The sequence below is a fragment of the Culex pipiens genome, chromosome 1, assembly GCF_016801865.2.
Source record: "Culex pipiens pallens isolate TS chromosome 1, TS_CPP_V2, whole genome shotgun sequence".
NCBI classification, from domain to species: Eukaryota; Metazoa; Arthropoda; class Insecta; order Diptera; family Culicidae; genus Culex; species Culex pipiens.
This window is the reverse complement of record NC_068937.1, coordinates 80,518,631-80,541,897: the sequence shown is the minus strand read 5'-3', so window position 1 is coordinate 80,541,897 and position 23,267 is coordinate 80,518,631. Positions and strand designations below refer to the sequence as shown.

General features: G+C 42.3%; 2 protein-coding genes across 2 annotated transcripts; one reads left to right on the top strand and one right to left on the bottom strand.

The window, feature by feature from the left end:
* The first annotated feature begins 208 nt into the window (after positions 1–208).
* LOC120431736 (transmembrane protein 208) lies at positions 209–23,213 on the top strand. Its single transcript, XM_039596861.2, has 2 exons — positions 209–424; positions 23,060–23,213. Exons 1-2 carry the CDS (start codon positions 224–226, stop codon positions 23,198–23,200), a joined length of 342 nt encoding a protein of 113 aa, XP_039452795.1. The 5' UTR covers positions 209–223; the 3' UTR covers positions 23,201–23,213.
* LOC128092418 (uncharacterized) lies at positions 434–12,375 on the bottom strand. Its single transcript, XM_052706180.1, has one exon. The coding sequence runs from the start codon at positions 7,456–7,458 to the stop codon at positions 6,040–6,042; it is 1,419 nt and encodes a 472-aa protein (XP_052562140.1). The 5' UTR covers positions 7,459–12,375; the 3' UTR covers positions 434–6,039.
* Positions 23,214–23,267: the final 54 nt, after the last annotated feature.

Below are 23,267 nucleotides of genomic sequence, written 5' to 3'. Positions count from 1 at the left end.
TATCGATCCACATCTTCAATAAAGAGTTACGTTGATTATGGAAGGCCCATATATCTCAGCAAAGTGAAGATTTTTCCAAATATTAATAAAATGTCGATTCAAATAAATTTGTACAAAATTGTTGTACGATCAACAATCCCTATCGTCGTAGGATCAACAATCCCTACCAACCCGTTGCTAAACAGCCCAACTCAATTCCACTAACTCTAACTCGCTCTTAAACATGTTTAAAACATGCCTATTTATTCATCTTTTTTTTTTGTTTCAGTCTAGCAAAGGAAAACAAGCAACCAAAGGAAATAAACAGGTCATAGAAGAAAATGTTGCTACTTTAAAGTTCTACCGGAATATGTGCATAATATTCTCATTTATATGCATACTTTTTTCTTTCATCTTCTATGGATCCTTCGGTGCCTTTCATTATGTAAGTTTTTTAAAATAAATATTGCGGATTTCAGAGATTTTGCAACAATCGTGAAAGTTGTAAAAAGCTCTCCAACCAAGTGCACACCTCTGACTACAGCAGAAAAAAAACTATCCAAGACACACACCCTAGTTTGAAACTGTTCTAAAGTGTTCGAAAGCAGAAAAGCTCAGTCGAGACACGCACCACTCTAGGCGAGCGGGGGGAGAAGGGATAGGATTTTAAGTGTGCAAATATTTGGTGTATAGATATTATTTGCAAGAGTGGAGAATTTGGTGCAAAGTGTGCAATGCAAACTGGATACAACTTCACATACATACCATACCAATAACAAAAACCTACTGTTAAAATATCAAAAAGTGTTATGGAATCATCTTGCAACCGGAGCAGAAGTTTGTAACAGAAAAATGACAGAATTGATGAAGCATAACATCGTAACTCAGGCTGTGCATATAAGTGTTGTAGCAGCTGCAGCAGGCTTAGCCAAATGGTTACGCTGTCCACTTTATAAGTGGATGATCATGGGTTTGATTCCCATCTTATCCAATCTTCTATCGGATGGGGAAGTAAAACGTCGGTCTGAGCCTCGGTTGTTGTTAGGCCGTTGTCATTCCAGGTGTAGAAGTCCGGTGGCATCGCTGGCGGCGGTTGGACTCGCAATTTAAAGGTCGTCAGTTCGAACCCTGGGGTGGAAGGTTCCTTGGAGTAGAAAGAGGTTTGGGTGCCCTCCCCATTCAAGCCTTTGGACTCCTAGGTTCGAGCAGAAACTTGCAATAGAGACCACAAAGACCTGGGGTCGTTAATGTGGATGGTTTGATTGAAGAGTTGTCATTACAGCATTGTATGATATAAATTACTCAAAGAAAAAAAATCAGAATCTGCTAAAAAGAAAAAGAAAGAAGAAAGAAACAAATTTATAACAAAAAAAAAAATAACTGAAAAATACAGAAATAAAATTGATTTAGATTTCTATATTTATTGCCTCGAGACTGGCCAGTAGGATTTAACAAAAATGACTTTTTGGCGGGCATTCAAGGGTTTGTTCCGGTGGGCGTATTGAGCCCAAATCCAAAATATGAGCTTGATTGGACGTAACAGGAGCTGGCGCGTTGAATTTGAATTTTAAATGCGATTTAACCCGTAAATAAAGATTTTTTTTTAAAAATGCCGCTATTTGAAGCATTTTGGCCGCTGAAGCGTTTATTTTGCGCATCTTTTGGTATACAGTAGTTGTTCGGTATCTGGGCTGAGAACGTAGCCCAGTCATCGAATGCTGTTCGCTAACTGGGCTGAACGAAAAATAACGAGGGGACTACCGATGCATAATATTTATTTGATGAAATATAAAAATAAAAGTTAATCAAATTTGTTTACAATGATTACTTTTCATATTTCTTTAATTGTGACTTGAAATTACATAAAAGTTTGAAAAAAGTTTTTTTATTTGTTGATCATGATTTTTGCATCCATTAACCCCTCGGTGATTTCGGTTTGTTTTGGTTTTTTGACGTTTGTCTGCTTTTTAACTGGGCTACGGCCCAGTTATCGAGCGCCCAGTTAAAAAGCAGCCCAGTTAAACAACGCCCAGTTACCGAACACCTACTGTATATAACATTGAAATTTGGAGCACCCTAGAGCTCGGTACAGACCTTCAAAGGAGAATGGGCGGATTTGGCCCAAGGATGTACACGAACGGGAGAAACTTCATTCGAAAGTGCTCGCCGAGACATGAAAAAAATCTTCTGGACAAACTTTCTAAACCCCGGGGTCCAAAAGTTACAAGTCGTTAAAGTTTGAGTATTTTGGGTTAACATGTACAAAAAATCGTGTTTTTGCTATTCCTAAAATCACTCAAAATCCTTATTTTATTATGGATTTCGATCATCTTGACTTTATTCGACGCGTATCAGCAAAAAACAATATGTTCTGATATGTTTTAGCATGATGACACAAGACACAAGACTTCTCTTGTCTTTATACAGTATGTTAAAAAAAGTATTTACAACCCTTGCACATTTTGTGATGAAACATGTAAACAATTTAATGTTGACAGAAACCTAGTACTACGTTTTGTTTAGAAACTCATGCCGAATATTTTGTTACAAAAAGCTCATGAAAAGATGTTTTCTATAAAAAGTTATATAACAAATACTATTACAAAAATCAAAAAAGGTGCAAAAAAAGTTTGTACACCTTTCGAAAAATTTACATAAATAAAGTTTTTTGTTAACAAATCACCATTAATTGGGTCCTAAAATGAAGCTTAGATTGCTGATATTATTGTTTACAGCGATAAAGCTTATTTTTCTGAGTACAATGACCCTTTGTACGACCACAAAGAGTTTAAAATGGATTTTTAAATCAATTTTGAAAAATTAACCTCGCGGTCCTCTTTGACAGAAAAGTTCCTAGTTAACAGCTCGTTCCAAGGGGACCATAGTTGATCCATCGAAAAAATGTTGTCCTGTAATTATTTTTTTTTTTTTTGCATTAAAATGAAAAAAAGTGATCAGAAATGGTTTTTGATCGTGTTTTTTACCGCTGTACATAAAAATTGACATAGGGCTTTAGTACCCAATTCAGTCTCCGCACTCCAAACAGGCATCCTTGACCGATTAAAAAAATAATTTGGATTGAATTTAAAGTTTACTAACTACTTAGTCTAAAAGTTTGTATAACTCTGGAAATTCTATATAAAACTTATCTGAACTTAATTTTGCAAACTTTTAACTCAACTAAATTTCAACATATTACCATAGAATTGCTAAATAAACATTTTGGAGTGGGTATAACACCGTTCTGGGGGTCTTTGTATCGATAGAATAGATTTTTCGTTGGAATTTCGTACCAACCCGGAATTCCGTCGCCGGAAAATCCGCCGGCATCCGGACCGGTCCACGATTTACAAGTCAACCTATGTGGCATCGTAAAGGGCACAAAATTTCCGATCTTTTGATATCCAAACATCTAGGTTTTCTATAAAACCCACGTTTTTAAATACCTAGGTAAAAACGTTGTTATGGTTTCGTTTGAGCAGCCTGCCAAAAATGTATGGACTTTCATATTTTTTGTTCTCGTGGATCAAACTTACTTTTTGCTCAGGTATTTAAAAACGTGGGTTTTATAGAAAACGTAGATGTCTGAGTATCAAAAGATCGGAAATTTAATTGCCCTTGTGCAAGAGGCTTACCATAGAAACAAGTCGAAACTTTCGAAAGAATTTGAAACCGGATCCTACCCAGACTGCTTCAGTTAGTATGAAAGGCTACAGTGCATTGTTGTAACAGCTTATTGAGATGTTCTGGGTCATCCAAGAACTCCTGGAGTTAAGACCGGTGGGTCTACCGCCGTAGCAAGCAAGAGGTCAGTGATTTTTTACCACTGATCATAACCGCATAGCTTCCGACTACATTATTAATGTATTGAAATGTCCAGGGTCATCCTAGGACTCCCTGGAGTTATGATCTGTGGCTGTTAACTCTAGTGAGTCCTGGGATGACGCAAGACATCCCAACACATTAAAAAAGCATTCTACCATACTGACTGAAGCTATGCGGGTATGATCAGTGGTCAAAACAGGTAGACATTTTGATTGCCACGGTGGTAGACCCAAAGATCTTAACTTAAGTGAGTCCTAGGATGACCCAGAACATTTCAAAACATTAACCAAGTAGTCTACCATACTCACTGAAGCTATGCGGTTATTATCAGTGGTAAAAAATCACTGACCTTGTGTTTTTTACGGTGGCAGACCCACAGATCTAAACTCCAAGGAGTTCGTGGATGACCCAGAACATCTCAATATGTTGTTACAACAATGCACTGTAGCCTTCTATACTAACTGAAGCAGTCTGGGTAAAATCCGTTTTCAAAATCTTCAAGTTTCGTCTGGTTTCTATGGTAAGCCTCTTGCACAAACGGTTCAAACGTAAAAAGACAAGAGAAAACATGTTTCGCGTTTATATTATACACGTTTACGCGTTTATATTACACGCGTCGAATGAAGTCAAAAAGATCGAAATCCATAATAAAATAAGGATTTTATGAGTGATTATAGAAATAGCAAAAATACGATTTTTTGTACATTTTAACCCAAAATACTCAGAATCTATGACATTTCCCCGAAACCCATATTACCGAAGGGACATTTCCCCGAATGCCACTTCCCCGAAAAGACACTTCCCCTAATAGTCATTTCCCCGAATTCCATTTACCCGAATTTCCCATTTCCCCTAATCGTCCACATCCCCGAATGCCATTTTCCCGAATGGGCCACAATCCCGAATGCCACTTACCCGATTAGTCATATCCCTGAATAGTCATTTCCCTGAACGCCATTTCCCCGAACGCGCGCGCTCCTGGGCACCGGGCATTTCGGCTTGACCGCGTTCGGGGAAATAGCATTTTACAATCGACTCTCTGCTTGTCAATATCCAAGGGACCGTCGAGGAAGAGAATCATCAGATTACAGAACGATGCAAAATGAAGACTCGATTGAAAATATTTTTTTCTTGATACCCAGCTATTAGAGAGAATCATGGCAACGTCCATCAAACAAAAACACACAAATTTCAAACACCCTTTGAAGCTTAGTTTCGCCAAGCAAAATGTCTGTACAAGCCATGAAAACTGAAATTATTGACAACCGGAAGAGATTTTTAAAGCAAACAGGGACTGAAGAATTCATCGATAGATGGAGAATTATTGATATCGAGAAGATCGACAGCCAGAGTGTCGACTCTATAAGAAAAAAATGATGGCAAAATATTTCTTGAAAGGTTCGTATTGGCCTTGAATGATCAACTTTCTTTTTGGCTTCACTCAGAACAGACGTAGCATTTTAGGGGGGAAGGGGTGTTGGAAGGTTTGGTACTATTCATTCAAATACAATGAATATTGTTACAGATTGTTGTTTTCTCAAAACAAATACCTTTTTCTTATAGACATGATAATAATAATTCAATAGAAGTTTTGTTATTTTTTATGATTCAAAAACATACCGTGCGATTTTCGTAGTACCCCGTATCAGTAGAACCCCGTTCACACTGATCATTTTATTCACATTGCTGGTTTGGGATTTGGCGAAAAGTATTGTTGGGGCCAAATCCCCCAACTGGATTCTGCGGGTGGACTGTATTCGGGGTTCTTGAGTGATAAAAACACTGGGGCTTGCTTTTTACACCTTTTACTTCACAAAACTTTCAAATTTCCGATTTTTATTTACACTGCACGACGTGTCTCGTTCGCGTCTCGAAACGGAGTGACTTTTCGCTCTCTCTCCCTCTCCGCTCGTTCGTTTGCGCGCGCTTCGGCTCGCGCCGTTTTCGTCGTTGCGTCGTTTTGGGCTGTCACGTTGGCAGCGCCGTCGCTGACAGCGACGCAGGGCTGGACTCACGCACACTGGGAGGCAGTTGCGCAAATCCGGGCAAAACATTCGGCGTCGTGCCGAACATTCTCCCCCCGGGTTGAGGCGTCACGGCATCAGGTTCACCAACACGCTGGATCGGTGTCGGTTGTTCTTACTCGGAGACTCCGTCGATCGCTGGCAGTTCCAGGTTCATAGCGTCCAGACGAGCAAGCAACTCCTTTGCACTTGCTGGCATGGTGGTGGTCGTCTACGGTTGTGTGGAGCGATGCGCTGCGTTCAACTCCACGCCTGGGTCCCAGACCAATCGGGGTCTCTTCGTGGTGCTGCTGAAGATTGCAGGATCGTGCAATTTCTCCACAGCCCTTTCGAGTTCGTCTGCACAGTCGGCTCCTGACCGTGCGATGCTGTCGTGACAGCACCTGTAGTACAGCTCGGTCCGTTGGCTGCACCGGTACGTAGCGCTCTCGTGGCTCGTACACGTTCGCTGGTATTCGTTGATGTCGGTGTTCTTGTTGGCCTTCATTGCGTTCTGGTTCGTGGTCCAATCCACTTGGACGCTCAAACTTGCTGGCTCGGTGCATCCGCATTGTGCACCTCCCTCGTTGTTTTCTTCGTCAGGTACGGCTGGAAACAGTGAACTCCCCTTCACTGCTTGGCACGTGTCGACGTCTGGCACAACGTCGACGTGCTCAGCTGGCTCCGACATGGGGACAGCTGCTGGGTCGTCCGACACGGCACTACCTCGTTCTGCTGCCGAGGACTCATGCGGAACCACTGCCGGTTCCTCGGACGACTCTTCTTGTCGATTCTCGGGCTCGCGAGAATCTCCTGGCAACCACTGGGGGCTGCACAGGCCGGGTTTTGTCTCGGCACTACCTCGGTCATTTGACGAGGACTCGTGCGGAACCACTGCAGGTTCCTCGGGTGGCAGCATCTCGTGCGCTGCAAGGTGTGTCTCAGTCTCGTGAGACTCTCTGGGCAACTTCTTCCGGCTGCTCAGATCGGGGATCGACCTTTCAAGGGTTTGACACTGCTCGACCGGATCTCCACGGACCGGGAAGCAGTCGGTGTCCGAGCGGCAACCGTTGCACAGCGTGCACATCGGCTCGCCACGCTCGCTGTCCGCAATGGGCGGATTCGAACTAGGTTCTGAATGGGCACCTACCTTGGTATCAGGTGCACCTGGGCCTCGATCGTCAGCTTGGCATCTCTTGGCGTTCACAACACCCGGAACATCGCCGGCTCCGGAACCATCACCTTCGCCACGAGCCTCATTCGTGGGAAGCGTAGTTCGGCTGGCCTCTTCCTTCGAGACCGGTTGTTGCTGTTGCTCGGGAACAGCGGCATGCACGGGCTGAGACAGCAGTGCGTTGTTCAGGGCCACAATCCGCAGGTTGGCTTCCTGAACCAGACTCACCACTCTGGCCCATTCGATGTCGTGGTTGAAACGTTCACCAGCGTCAGCGTCGCTTACCTTAAACTCGTCGCAAACCTTGTTGAACTCGCCGTAGTACTTCTCGACGTTCCACACGAAGACTTGGATCTGGGCAAACGAAGGCAGCTGGTGGTTCTCCTCGAACGCTGTCAGCCTGCCCACGACCCGCGAAATCTTACCCTTGACGAAGTTTCGCTTGATGGCCAAGGAACGCGCTGATTTCAGCTCCATCTTGTCGGGATCTGGTGTTTTTGGATTCGCGCAGGAATCTGTTGCTCCGCTGTTGCCTTGCTCTGGACGACACGACAGCGGTAGCGTTCTGTTGCACTGGATCTTCTTCTGCTTCTTTCCAGCTGGGCACGCTGGATCACTTTTCTTCCGAGTTGCTGTCTCACCAGCACTCTTCTTCTTCGTCTTGCAGTCTTCGTCACAGCACTGCGTTTCACTTTTCCGCTGGGTCTTGCAGCAGTTCACTGTTGTCACTTTCTGTTCGGGTTTTCTGCGCCTCGCGCTCACTTTTCTTCGGGTACGGTGTGGCCGATGGGACCGCTACCGCCGGTTTCTTCAGCACGCTGCTCTGTTGGCTCACCACACAGACGCAGGGCTTCTTCGTGGCCAATGGGACCACTCTTCGTTCCTTCTCACGGCGTGGATATCGGATCCACCCGTCGGAACTTCCTGCCCGACGTGGCCAATGGGACCGTCCGTCGGGGCTTTTCGCACGTCACCCTGCTCACAGAGCAACGCACAACACTTCACCTTGTGGCCAATGGGACCACTCTTCCAGCTCCTTTTCACCGCGTGGACATCCGGTCCACCCGTCGGAACTTCTGCCTGACGTGGCCAATGGGACCTCCGTCAGGGCTTTTCTGCACGCCACTCTGCTCACAGAGCACCGCACTTCATCGCTACTTCACTGCACTCTGCTCGGGTGGCCAATGGGACCACCATCCACGCACACTTCTGCTCGGGACGGCCGATGGGACCGCATCCGCCGAGGCTTTCAGTTTTCGTCTTCGCACTGTAATGCTCGGGTAGCCAATGGGACCACCTTCCACGCACGGTTTTGCTCGGGGTGGCCAACGCGACCACATCCACTGAGTCTCACTTGTTCGTGCGGCAAGATGGGGCTTACGCCCATCTCTCATTGACGAACACACACTTTTGTTTTTCAACTAGATGCCGCCATCTTCGCCAAGCCCACTAGCCGACGAACACATTTTCTTCGTGCGACAAAATGGCGGCGCACACTTCTGTTTTTTCTTGTGTGGCAAGATAGCGCGAACGTCCTTCTTCCGCCAACACACCCGCACACACACACACACACACACTTCACTGTTTTGCTCGAGTGGCCAATGGGACCACTTTCCTCGCAACGTTCACTACGTCTTCTGCCGGTGGCCAACGACCACTTCCGGCTCACTGCTGTGTTCCGGCGGCCAATGGGACCGCTTCTGGTGCACTACGCGCCGCTGGTTTGACCACACGCGCGTTCCGGACCGTCACACAGACTCACGGTTCTTTCCAACGCTGTTTCGGGCCGCGTGGAACGCCCTCCGGGAATCGACGTCTTCCGGATCACTGCTCGCGGACTTCTTCCTTACCGAGCATTCTTCCTCCTCGAGACACTCGCGGCGATTCGACCTCCAGCGGTCTGATCGATAGGCCAAGGTCTATCCGGGTTGAAGGACCAAATGTTGGAGCCAAATCCCCCAACTGGATTCTGCGGGTGGACTGCATTCGGGGTTCTTGAGTGATAAAAACACTGGGGCTTGCCTTTTACACCTTTTACTTCACAAAACTTTCAAATTTCCGATTTTTATGTACACTACGCGACGTGTCTCGTTCGCGTCTCGAAACGGAGTGACTTTTCGCTCTCTCTCCCTCTCCGCTCGTTCGTTTGCGCGCGCTTCGGCTCGCGCCGTTTTCGTCGTTGCGTCGTTTTGGGCTGTCACGTTGGCAGCGCCGTCGCTGACAGCGACGCAGGGCTGGACTCACGCACACTGGGAGGCAGTTGCGCAAATCCGGGCAAAACATTCGGCGTCGTGCCGAACAAGTATAATCAACAAAAATTTGTACCAGCCTTATGTACCTATTTGTTCGATTTTTGCATTTTTGAACAAAATTCGAAAAAAAAATTCCTTGCAAATTTCTCAAAAACAACATCTAATCATGCGGTTGAACACAAATATTAATTGAACAACAAAAAAAATAGTAATTGGGTCCTAAAATTAAGCTTAAATTTGTGATATTATTGTTCACAAGAAAAATAAGCTTTTCTAAGTACAATGACCCTTTGCGGTCGGATTTAAAATGGATTTTTATTTCAATTTCTAAAAATTCACTTCACGGCCCTTCTTGGCAGAAAAGCTCCTACTTGACAGCTCGATCCAGGGGGCCATAGTTGATCCATCGAAAAAATGTTGTCTTGTCAATAACTTTTTTTTTGCATAAAAATGAAAAAAAAAGTTATCAGAAATGGTTTTTAATCGTGTTTCTTACCGTTGTTCATAAAAATTTACAAAGGGCTTTACTACCCAATTTAAAACATTTAATCAACAGCATACCCGAAAAATCTGTTTGTTCGGTAAAATTGAGAAAGAAAATAACTGTTAGTCATGGAAAAAGGCTTTAGCGAAAATGATGATTAGGGGATATGCAAATCCGGGTAATTTTAAATTTAAATAAACGGCAATTGGCGTAAGTGTCACTTCGGGGAAATGGCATTCGGGGAAATGGCCGATTAGGGGAAATGGCATTCTGGGATATAGCCGATTAGGGGAAATGATATCCGGGGAAATGGCATTCGGGGCTGATTAGGGGAAGTGGTATTCGGGGATGTGACCAATTAGGGGAAATGATTTTCGGGGAAATGGCATTCGGGGAAAAGTTATTCGGGGAAATGAGCTAGACCCAAATACTCAAACTTCAACCACTTGTAACTTTTGAACCCCGGGGTTTAGAAAGTTCGTCCAGAAGACATTTTTTTTATGTCTCGGCGAGATCTTTCGAATAAAGTTTCTCCCGTTCGTGTACATCCTTGGACCAGCTCCCATACAAATTTGCCCATTCTCTTCTTTGGCATTTTTTTTCGAAAAATTGACCCCAGCAAAATCAAATGGCGCCTAGGGCGTCGCGAGGCGCGACGCATATCTTTTTTTGCCGGGGTCGATATTTTGAAAAAAATGCCAAACTCAAATAGTGACATTTTCGAAAAAATCTTTTTTTACACGGAAAGGGGATCCATCGCCAAATCGCGATAAAGTTCGCTAAAACTAGCGAAAAATGTCGCTAATTTCTCAGCCTGCACAAAAATTACCTAGAATCGCTAATTTTTTTCGCTGGTTTGGAAACCGATGAAATTCTACCAAACCAGTGAAAAAAAAACACTGGTTTGGTGAAAAATGTCGCTGTTTGGGGGATCAGTTTTGCTAGAATCAGAAAATTTTCTCGCTGGTTTGGAAAAAGCGGCAGGGCATCAAAATCAACCAGGAGATTATTGTACTGGTTTTGGGAAACAATTCGCTGGTCCAGCGGATTTTTTCACTGAACTGGTGTTCTTTTACGCTGGATCAGCGTTTTCTATCGCTGACGTCCGGGTTTTTTTCCGGCGGCAGCAGCTCGTACCAAAATCAACCAGGAGATTATTCTACTGGTTTCGGCGAAAAATCCGCTGGTTCAGCGAATGTTTCCACTGGACCAGTGTTTTTTTTGCACTGGATCAGCGTTTTTTTTATCACCGACGTTTGTTTTTTTGTTTTGGCGGCAGAAGCCTATGCCAAAATAAACCAGAGGATTTGAGAACCAGAGATTAATTGGGAATCGTGTAAAGATTTCGCAGTAACGGAAGCAGAATTAAAAGAAAGTCCAGCCAGGTTGTACTTACTTGCCACAGCACAAACTGTTCCGCGGCCATGGGCAAGTTCCTCGTTGTACTTACTTGCCACAGCACAAACTGTTCCGCGGCCATGGTCAAGTTCCTCGCCTACGATTCTTGCTGCCACCTGCGACAATTTGTGCACTCGTCTATGCAGCAGTACAAATACATCTCCAGCTTCACTGCACCGTATTTTTCTGCTGCGAGAACTTTATGGAAACGTGCTTCTTTTCATTGAAAAGAACCATCACCTGTTGAGTATGTATTTTAATGCTGAACACTTGATGCAGAACTTTTTCATGCTTTTTTGTTTTGAAAAAACCCCTAAAGCAATTCGATTGCCACAAATCGCTTCCGAACGTGAACAATAACAAACATTTATGACGGCTGTCGGAAGGATGTGTATCAAACCAGCGGAAACTTTCGCTGGAAAAGAAACCGTTTCGGAAATAACAAACCAGCGAAACCAAGTTGCTGAATTTGATTTCGCGCAGCCACCTTTTTCAGCGAAAAAATTCGCTGGTTTAGAGAAAAATTTCGCTGATATCAGCAAAACCAACCCAGCAAAATTCGGTCGCTGGTTTGGCGATCGATCCCCTTTCCGTGTACACAGAATTTCATAAAATATTGCAAAATTTATATTACACCCAGGCCTTTTACACGCAGCTGGATTACTACTTTATTTGCTGTGTAGGCAGTAACTCAAAAGAAATTTGCAATCATTTTTCAATTTTTTTCAAAGAAGTATTCACCTCATTTTCCGAAGAAGACCGCGACCGCGACTACTTTTCATATACACCGGAATTTCCAAATGAAGTCTCAGTCAATTCTTTGTCAGAAACGGAAGTACGCCAGGCATTGAAGGACTTAGACTCATCAAAAGGACCAGGACCCGACGGAATAGCACCTGGGTCATTCCAGGTCAACTGAGTACACTTTTGGACTCGACCTTCACCGATTTGGACCAAACTTGGAGGGAACGTTTATCTATCGATAGTTAACAGAAATCCCAAGTTTGGTGCTGATTGGACCATCCCTCTATTTTTGGCACCGCCCTCTTTTTTGGCGATTTTCTAAAAAACTTTTTTTTCTTTTAATCATAACTTTGCAACTATTTGAGCAAAAGACTTTCTACTGGTTGCATTTTATAGAAAATTGTCCAAGGAATTCGATAAAAATAAAATTTTAACCCTTAAATGCCAACTAATATTATATTTTAACGTTTTAAGTATAAAAATTCAGTTTTGACCAATTGCTTATATTTTTATTTGTTTTATTTTATCACCATCGTATTTACCGGACAATTTTACATAATAATCAATGTAGACTTCAAACTAAAATGAACTATTGGCGAGATACAGCGATTTTACTGAAAAAAGTTTGATTTTGCACTGCACTCTGTCCGAATTATGCGAGATTCATTCCTTTATGTTGAAAAGTACACCATGAACTTCCGAGTGCTGCGCAAAATCAAACTTTTTTCAGTAAAATCGCTGTATCTCGCCAATAGTTCATTTTAGTTTGAGATTTACATTGCTTATTATGTAAAATTGTCCGGTAAACACGATGGTGATAAAATAAAACAAATAAAAATATAAGCAATTGGTCAAAACTGAATTTTTATACTCAAAACGTTAAAATATAAAATTAGTGGGCATTTAAGGGTTAAAATTTTATTTTTATCGAATTCCTTGGACAATTTTCTATACAATGCAACCAGTAGAAAGTCTTTCGCTCAAATAGTTGCAAAGTTATGATTAAAAGAAAAAAAAGTTTTTTAGAAAATCGCCAAAAAAGAGGGCGGTGCCAAAAATAGAGGGATGGTCCAATCAGCACCAAACTTGGAATTTATGTTAACTATCGATAGATAAACGTTCCCTCCAAGTTTGGTCCAAATCGGTGAAGGTCGAGTCCAAAAGTGTACTCAGTTGACCTGGAATGACCCACCTGCATTCCTAAAGAACCTTCCAGTTAACTCAATCCGAATTCTGAAACGGAATCTAATTAGAATCGGATACAAATTCCGTTTCAAACGCAACAACCGGTTGTTGCGTTTGAAACGGAATTTGTGTACGATTCTAATTAGATTCCGTTTCAGAATTCGGATTGATTTGACTGGGTTGCAGAAGAATTGACATTTCCACTGCATCATCTTTTCAACATGTCAATAAATACTGGAAAATTCCCACAAACATGGAAAAAGTCTTTTTTGGTGCCTATTTTCAAGTCAGGCCTAAAATCAGACATACGTAATTATCGCGGAATTGCCCTTTTGTCTTGCATTCCAAAACTTTTCGAATCTATTATAAATGAAAAAATCTTTCAGCAAGTAAAAAACCGCATCACATGTAAACAGAACGGATTTTTTAAAGGCCGCTCTACTAGCACCAACCTTTTAGAATTTGTAAATTTTACACTGAATGCAATGCATAATCGCAATTTCGTAGAAGCAATTTACACAGACTTTAGTAAGGCATTTGACAGAATCGACATACCATTATTAATCTTCAAACTGCAGAAAATTGGAATTCAACCGAATCTTTTGGAATGGCTTAAGTCATATTTGACTAAGCGCGAACAAATTGTTCGCTTCCAAAATGTACTATCGGAATCAATTCACGTCACCTCTGGGGTTCCGCAAGGATCCCATCTAGGACCTCTTCTTTTTTATCTTGTATGTAAACGACATTTCCTTCATTCTTAAAAAAATTAACGTACTTGTATATGGGTCATTCCAGCTGAAGCGGAACAGCATTTGAAAATTACCCTCTCCGATCCTGCTCAAATTTGGCAGGGCTGTTGTTACTATCGAAACATGCAAGAATCCCGAATTTCATCCAAATCGGACCACCCCCTCCATTTTTGTACCTCCCCAAAAAATCGACTTTTTGGCGATTTTTGTGCGAAACCCCTATTTTCAAACGGCGATAGCTCAGGAACCACAAATCTTAGAAGGTCGGTCATAGACTCAATTTTGAAGGAAATTGGACGTAGAATCCATTTCTGAGATCAAAATTTTGATTAATTTATTTTTACTACCTGTATTGCGCAATTGAAAACTTTAAACGGCCGTATCTCAAAACACCCCATCTTATTTTTTTTATTTGACCTCACCATCGTGTTCCCCGGCCAATTTTACATAAGAATCACTTATCGACAGAAAGGAATATGTTTCGTTCCAGAGATATCGAATTTTAAAGTTTTTAGTTTTTGAGATTACCTACATTAGCTTCATTCGCCGCATCTGCTAGAAGCACTCATGAGCGCTGTTCAATAACTGCTACCTGGTAATTTATTGGAATAAGATATCATATTAAATAATCTTTAGCAAATTGGGCAAAATAAACTGTATAACACTGTAGGCGTTAACCGGAAGACTTCCATCATTGCCATGATTTTTCGTTCTGGATATATTGCGTCGCTATTAATATTTTGACAACATTTCTTTTACAAGTTGTTTAGAATAGTGCCCTACACAAGCTGATTCCTTTTGGTAACGATTATCCCAATAATTGCAAAGTTATGGAAATCGTCATTGATCAATGATTGCCAACTAGGATGTCAATGATTGTACCACAAAATAATAAAAATTTTGAAACACATTTGATTTAGACCAACAATTCTTTCAGTGGCTTTGAGAAGGCAACAACCGGCACATGCTGATTACATTTGGTGCAGAAATTCGTTAAATTGGATTTAGTACAGAACATTTTAGAGTGATGATCATTTTTCTTCGAAAAAGATCAAAGGCTTCACCTTAAATCGAAAATGATTATCCGCTTTAAAAAAATGAGATGAATTTCTATGCTAACCTACAGGATAGAGCAATAACGACACACAGTACAGGGCAGAATTGGATTCCGATGCAGCGAGCAGAAAAATGCAATTGATCTGAACAATAAGTGCACGATACATTATTGAGTAAAAAATATGAATTAAAATGAATAAAATTTGTTGATACGTTGTATTCTCATGAAGAACGATCACAAGGAGTAGGAAAAGGATTTCTGGAAAGTATTAAACTGAAAAATGTAAGAAAATCACAAAGTTCAGCTAGTTCCCAAAATTTAGTAGCGATGATTTAGACACCGTCCAAACAATAATGTTTTTTTTTCTTCTATCATTTCGGATTCTTGGAACACAATACGGCTACTAAATGTACCTTGACCAAAATCATCCATTCAGTAAATGGAGCTGGCTCACAATGTAAAAATCGATTTAATATGATCCATCTTTTGAACCATAAAGCAGATTTTGGGGTTTTTGCTGAATGGCACTATTTTGCTACCGCTCATGACAAAGGCCCTATTCATGGCCTCGGGGTACTCTAAAACGGTTAGCAACTCGTAAAAAACGGTACATTCAAAATAACCCAATAAATATTCCTTGAACAAAAAAATGATTAAGGTATTTGAAAATTGCGTGAAATTATAAAAATAAAAAATTTATTGATCATTTTCCACAACATCAGGTAGTAATTATTGAATAGCGCTCCTGAGTGCTTCTAGCAGATGCGGCGAATGAAGCTAATGTAGGTAATCTCAAAAACTAAAAACTTTAAAATTCGATATCTCTGGAACGAAACATATTCCTTTCTGTCGATAAGTGATTCTTATGTAAAATTGGCCGGGGAACACGATGGTGAGGTCAAATAAAAAAAATAAGATGGGGTGTTTTGAGATACGGCCGTTTAAAGTTTTCAATTGCGCAATACAGGTAGAAAAAATAAATTAATCAAAATTTTGATCTCAGAAATGGATTCTACGTCCAATTTCCTTCAAAATTGAGTCTATGACCGACCTTCTAAGATTTGTGGTTCCTGAGCTATCGCCGTTTGAAAATAGGGGTTTCACACAAAAATCGCCAAAAAGTCGATTTTTTGGCGAGGTACAAAAATGGAGGGGGTGGTCCGATTTGGATGAAATTCGGGATTCTTGCATGTTTCGGTAATTTCAACAGCCCTGTCAAATTTGAGCAGGATCGGAGAGGGTAATTTTCAAATTTGCACTTTTTCGTGCACAGTTGAGATGGAATGACCCAATGCAGACGACATGAAATTGTATATGGAAATAGGAAATGCCAATGACAGTCATGTATTCCAAAACGAAATTAATCTTTTCTACACATGGTGTAGTAAAAGCCTACTCCAATTGAATGTAAAGAAATGTAATTCCATTGCCTTCAGCAGAAAACATGAAACACCAAACATAACAGTATTATTAGGAAACCAACCAGTAGAAAAATGCAAAGTAGTACGTGATCTAGGTGTCATCCTAGACTCACAACTAACTTTTGTAGAACACTATAACACAATAATAAACAAGGCAAAAAGTACATTAGGCTTTATAAAACGCTTTGCATTCAACTTCCAGGACCCGTATACTATTAAATTACTCTATATAACGTATGTCAGGCCACTCTTGGAATACTGTAGTATCGTCTGGAATCCATACTATGCCGTACACCAAGCACGTATTGAATCTGTCCAAAAACAATTCTTACTGTACGCACTACGTAAACTTAACTGGACTGCATTTCCTTTCCCATCGTATGAAGCACGCTGCATGCTCATAAACATACAATCATTACAAGAACGTCGTAAATTTGCCATGCTCTCTTTCATCAACGACATTATTTCTCAACGCATACAGTCAGCAGCATTATTTTCAGTAATACGCAATAGTATTCATGAACCAAGCCGTACTCTTAGACATTCACCACTTTTTAGAATAACTGCATACACGACAAATTATTTAAAAAAAATCGCCATTAAATCAAATGATGCGCTTTTATAATGAAAATTCACAGTACATACATTTCAACATGTCTAAACCGGAACTACGAAAAAATCTGTACAATAGAAATAATATCTAGTATGTAAGAAAATTGTAAGTAGTCTACATAAGCTTGACGAATAAACAATAAACATCTGCGAGTGGGACACTACGGAGAAAGGCAGATGGACGCATCGGCTGATCCCGTCTGTATCCGCGTGGGTGAACAGAAGGCACGGAGAGGTCACCTTCCACCTCACACAGTTCTTGTCGGGCCATGGCTGCTTCAGGAAGTACCTGCACAGGTTCGGACATGCAGAGTCTCCTCTCTGTCCGGACTGCGTCGATTGCGAGGAAACACCGGAGCACGTGGTGTTCGGCTGCCCTCGCTTCGAGGCAGCGCGAAGCGAAATGCTGGCCATTATCGGAGCAGACACCAGCCCGGATAATGTGGTGCGAAGAATGTGCAGCGACATCGCCAAGTGGAATGCGGTCGTCGGAGCGGTGACGCAGATCACTTCGGCTCTCCAGCGGAAATGGAGAGACGATCAGAGGAGGAACGACTAGGAGCCTAGTCGAAACCCCACGAGTGTGGCTGTGAAGGAGAGCACGTTATGATGGTCGGCTTTACCAAATCGGTACACGTCTCGATGGTCAGAGGAGTCGAGAACCCACGAGTGTGGCTGTGAAGGAGAGCACGTTATGACGGTTGGCTCTACCAAATCGGTACACGTCTCGATGGTCCAAGAAGAGGGCTGCATATGACTAGCCGATCAAAAGCAACGCGATTCTTGGGCGCGGTTAAACCCTCGCATGGACTCATATGTATGTGGAACAGGAAATGGTTCTAGTACCCGGCATGGATCCTGTAAGTAGACTAGTGCAGAAAATGCAACGCCTCTCCCCGAAGTTATACCGAAAGGTGGTCCCGGGGGAAAAGGGCACGGCGTTCAAGGACTGGTTTAGTGGGTCGGGAAATCTTTTTTGTTTTCCCAACCCCACACTACCTGAGAAATGAATTTTCAGGTGTCTGGTAGCAGATTCCGACCTTTTTTTTTAAAAAAAAAATAACACACACACACACACACACACACACACACACACACACACACACACACACACACACACACACACACACACACACACACACACACACACACACACACACACACTGAAAAACACAGGTTGTGCACCAACTTGGAAGGAATTCTGTTCTAATGAAGATTGTTAGGACGGTCACCCGAAACCCAGAATGATTTGGGGCAATGGGGTTGGGACCAAACTTTTAGGATATTGGCCACACCCGGAGTGGCCATGACCCTGAGGGAAGGTTCTACCGGGAGGACATTTACGGAACAATACAAATTGGGGCAATATGGGTATCCAAAATCATGGTTTTTGATACTGGTAATGAAAATGGCCATTTTGGCAGGATTGGCCACACCCGGAGTGGCCAGTGCCCTGGGAAAGGTTCTCCCGGGAGGACATTTATGGAATCATACAAATTGGGGCAATATGGGTATCAAAATTCATGGTTTTTGATAATGGTAAAGAAAATGGCCATTTTGACAGGATTGGTCACACCCGGAGTGGCCATTGCACTGAGGGAAGGTTCTCCCGGGAGGACATATACGGAACCATACAAATTGGAGCAATATGGGTATCAAAATTCATGGTTTTTGATACTGGTAATGAAAATGGACATTTTGGCAGGATCGGCCACGCCCGGATCGGCCAGTGCCCTGGGAAAGGTTCTACCGGGAGGACATTTACGGAACCATACAAATTGGGGCAATTTGGGTATCAAAATTCATGGTTTTTGATACTGGTAATGAAAATGGCCATTTTGACAGGATTTGTCACATCCGGAGTTTTCCGAACCATACTTGTTTTGGCAATATTTTCGTTTTTTGGTAATTTATTTCCACAGAGGTGACAATTATTGAAAACATTAAATTAGAATTAATTATTTATGATTAAATAAATTGGCAAAGAATTTAAAAATATTAATAAAAATGGAATTACTTTTTAGAGTTTTGTACAAAGTTCTTTGTCATATTGGTCATGTAGAACATAACCACCTGCACCTTTTTCTCTCGTCGTCGCCGTCGCTCGTCGTTCGTGTTTCGTTCGTCGTCCTTCGTTCGTTCGGTGTGCGGCAACATTGCGTCGTTGCGCGCGAAAAACGTTTCGCAGGGTTGCGCTCGATCGCAGCATGCTGGTTGCGGCAGGCGAGCAGGGCTGTCAAATTTACGCAGCCAGTCTAGCCGGCAACATACTTTATGACTTTTAGAGTGTACGTTTTTTAGACTCTTACAACTTAGAGACTTTACGACTTTACAACTTTTGAACTCAATTACAAAAGCCGACTCGTACCTAACCATGGCCCAGTACCAACCCTCTGGCACCACTGTAAATGGCTAAAACGTTTGACAGTCACCAAAACCTCGAAGAGCCCACATAATAGTATTAGTGAAGAGCCCACGTTGTTTATCGTGGGCTCTTCACTAATACTACTGCGTGGGCTCTGTGAGTGTAGCAGTATTGGTGTTGTCTGTTTGTTTACACCAAATCATCAAGAACATTACTTTTTGTGTGTGCAAATCTGTTACGAGAAAAAGGTGAGAACTGTTGCTTCCGATTGACCGGGAAGATTTGCCGGGTAGTACTGGGCCGGGGACTGGCAAAGTCCCGCTGTTTATCCTTCCGAACAACTCGCTGCAATCTCCGGCAGGGAGTAACCGACCAAGTGCAGAAACATCTGTGATTCCGGTGATTGTGGCGGAGCTGGTCTATCCGAGCATCCTTCGATAACCTTCTCCGAGGAATGGCCCACTCCCGCTGTCGACTCACACAGGGAATCGAGGGAATCGCGTGCTTGTGTAGAATCCGACCTTTTGTGGACTCACAAGAAGTTCATCGCGAAGTGGTCCGAACAAATCTGAACTTTGAACTTGTCTCTGGGCGGATAGGGTCCTTCGGGAACTTGTGTTTGGAAATCCGTCCCGTGTCGTTATTTTATCATTGAAATCATTTCAATTATGCCTTTTTTACCACGCGGTTTGTTTATTTTCAAATTTTGACAGCAAATGCGTTCTTCACCTTCTTTGTTGTCTTCATGTTCGCGTCGAACATTTAGGTTTCATAAACATGGCCGTCGTGACAGATGGCTGCCCAGTACCGAAAAGGACGTACCGTCATCAGGGATGACATTGGGTCTGGGGGGGTGAGATTGGGTCATACAAATTTCAGCATTTTTGTATGACCCAATCTAACCCCCCAGACCCAATGTCACCCCTGATGACGGTAATAAAAATAATTTTATGAAAAAAAACTTTTGGACTCTTAGACTCTTAGAAAGTTGACAGTGCACGTGTTTCCGGGGAACCCAACTTCATTCCTTCCCTCGAATTGAGTCTGCACAGTCATTATTTTTGTAGGTCAGTGTAATAAAACTTATCATATTGGGCATTTTTTTCATCAGGTAGGTAAAACCAGAACTTACTAAACGATCTAATCCAAATCGTACTTCCTACCAAATGTAGTTTACAGATGCCTGCAAACACCCAACGAGTGCGGATCGCATCTCCGACACGTGTGCAACACGTAAGCCGTAAATTCTACACGACGAGCACCCCAGAAAAGAGCCGTTCACTCCGGATCCGGTCGACCATCACCAGCAGCTCGCAGAGTTGTATCGGAAGGATCTTCTAAAGCGCACGAAAAGGGAATGATCACGTAAAAGGCACTAGGCCAGACGGAAAAGCTCGGCACACCGCAAATCCCGAACACATACATCTATTGACAACTTGTCCAACCCAGCCCCAAGAAAGTAGCTGCGCCTGGTACAAAACCAAACTCGAGAGCGAAGGCGGCAGGACAAACGCATCGCATGCCAAAAACCATCAGAAATTCTGGGTTAACACCGCTCACACACGCACACAACTGGAGCTCGACCCAAACCGTATCAACTTCGCGTTGATGAGGTTATAAACTCACCATCGGTTGTGTAGCAAATGCCAAACTTGGGACACGCAGGTGCCGGAATCGGACGGTAATCCACTTCAGCTAACTGGTTCGTGTACTTGGCTGAAATGTGGCTTCAATTCCCTTTCAATTCAGTGCAGGAATCGATCAATTTTAGACCGATTGTTCGCCCGCTGCACTGACGGTTTAGTTGAAACTTTTCTTTCTGTAAGAAAAAAAGTGAGGTATAATTTCAATATACTTATATAAACTAATATTACTCACCAATTCTTGATCAATTTTTGCCCAAAATATTAGCCCCTCAGAAATGTGGCATTGTTACACGAGAACGACAAAATGAAAGAAATTATACTGTCGAATTAAAAGTTAAAACTTTTAAATCAGTTAGCGGAAAAAACGGAATCGACGTAACACCTTATAATGTGGCCCTCTTAAACCTTGCGGTTTCGTCAACGGATCCACAGGCGTGTATCGTTCTTTTTGCGACAAGACTCCGCCTCCCGGGTCTCTTAAGTGTGCACGGGGAGAGGGCACCGAATACCTATATTAACACTTAGAATTTTTGCGTCTGCCTCGGGATTCGAACCGGCGACCTCTGGATTGTGAGTCCAGTGCGCGGTCTGATTGATCCACACAGGCAGACTAGCGATGTGATTGTTAAAAACTGTAGCAGTAAAAGTTTTCATTTACAAAACAAGAAAAAAACTATTAATGTAGCAAATTTTGACCACTTTTTCCGTCTTGGGGCCCACAAGACCCTAGTTAATATAATGAAGTTTTGTAATGTACTTTAAAAGTTATGCTAAAATAACAATTTCAACAAAAGTCCGGAAGATTGTAAAAAGGGTGTTTTTTGTAAGATAACCCGTCATGTTATACATTTTTAGAAAGGCATTTAGAAGACCTTTCCAATGAGCTTAAAACATCGAAAATCTGACAACCCTCAAAAATCAAACCATCCACATTAACGACCCCCAGGTCTTTTGTGGTCTCTATTGGAAGTCTCTGCTTGAACCTAGGAGTCCGAAGGCTTGAATGGGGAGGGCACCCAAACCTCTTTCTACTCCAAAGAACCTTCCACTCCAGTGTTTGAACTGACGACCTTTGGATTGCGAGTCCAACCGCCGCCAGCGATTCCACCGGAGTAGACTTGGTTTGGTGTGTTGTTTGTACTTATGGCATAGAGAAAGCTCCTACATCTGGAATGACTTAACGGCCTAACAACAACTAAGACCGAGACCGACGTTTTACTTCCTCATCCGATGGAAGGTTGGAGCAGATGGGAATCGAACCCAGAATCATCCGCTTACAAAGCGGACAGCGTAACCATTCGGCCACGCACTGCTCATGACTCATGCTCTGACAACCCTATCAAAAGTTATTAGCACTTAAGTGTTATTTATACACTTTTTGGAGGCCGGATCTCAGATATTTCGATGAAAATGATGTCCGGATCAATCATGCGACCTATCTGATAACCTATCAAAAGTTATGAGCACTTAAGTGTTTTTTATACACTCTTTTGGTGGCGGATCTCAGATATTTCGATGGAAACGATGTCCGGATCAATCATGCGACCTATCGTTGGACGCGTAATCAAACGAGTCCAAAAAATTAGAGATCTGGCAACCCTATCGAGTTATGAGTATATGAAGTTTCATTTAGAGAACATTTGTAGTGTAGACATTTTTATTTAACCAAAAAAAAAGTATATTAATGTGAGGAAGCCCAGTCAAATCAATCCGAATTCTGAAACGGAATTTAATTAGAATCGTATACAAATTCCTTTTCAAACGCAACAACCGGTTCCGTGTTCGAACACGGAACCGGTTGTTGCATTTGAAACGGAATTTGTATACGATTCTAATTAGATTCCGTTTTAGAATTCGGATTGATTTGACTGGGAGGCATCAACCACCTTACCTGTGCCACCTGGCAGAAAAATACTGAAACGATGTTTTTCTGCATACATTTTCGCGATTTTCCGTGTTTTTTCCGTAATGTTTCAATGGTAAAAAGCGACCCCTTAACATTAACCGATTTGGCCAAAATTGTAATTTTTATTAGCCTTCATTAAATCAACGGGGTACAAACTAAACAATGTAATGCAGTGGTAAAATAACTGCAGCCTGAAGCTGTTTTATAATTCTTATGGCATCCGGACCACTTAGAGAGACCTTTATTTTATTTTCAGGTTTTGTTAATCGTAACAGTCTCTATACATTTGAGTAGTTATTATTTTATGATTTCAATGAGTAAACCTCGTTACACAGATAATGGAGTTGTTCTGGATTCTGGCAATGATTTAAACATTGAAGGAGGCATTGCTGAGTAAGTTATATAGAATAAGCCCACCATCGATCTATCATGGAATCATCATCTATAGTCCAAACTATACTAAA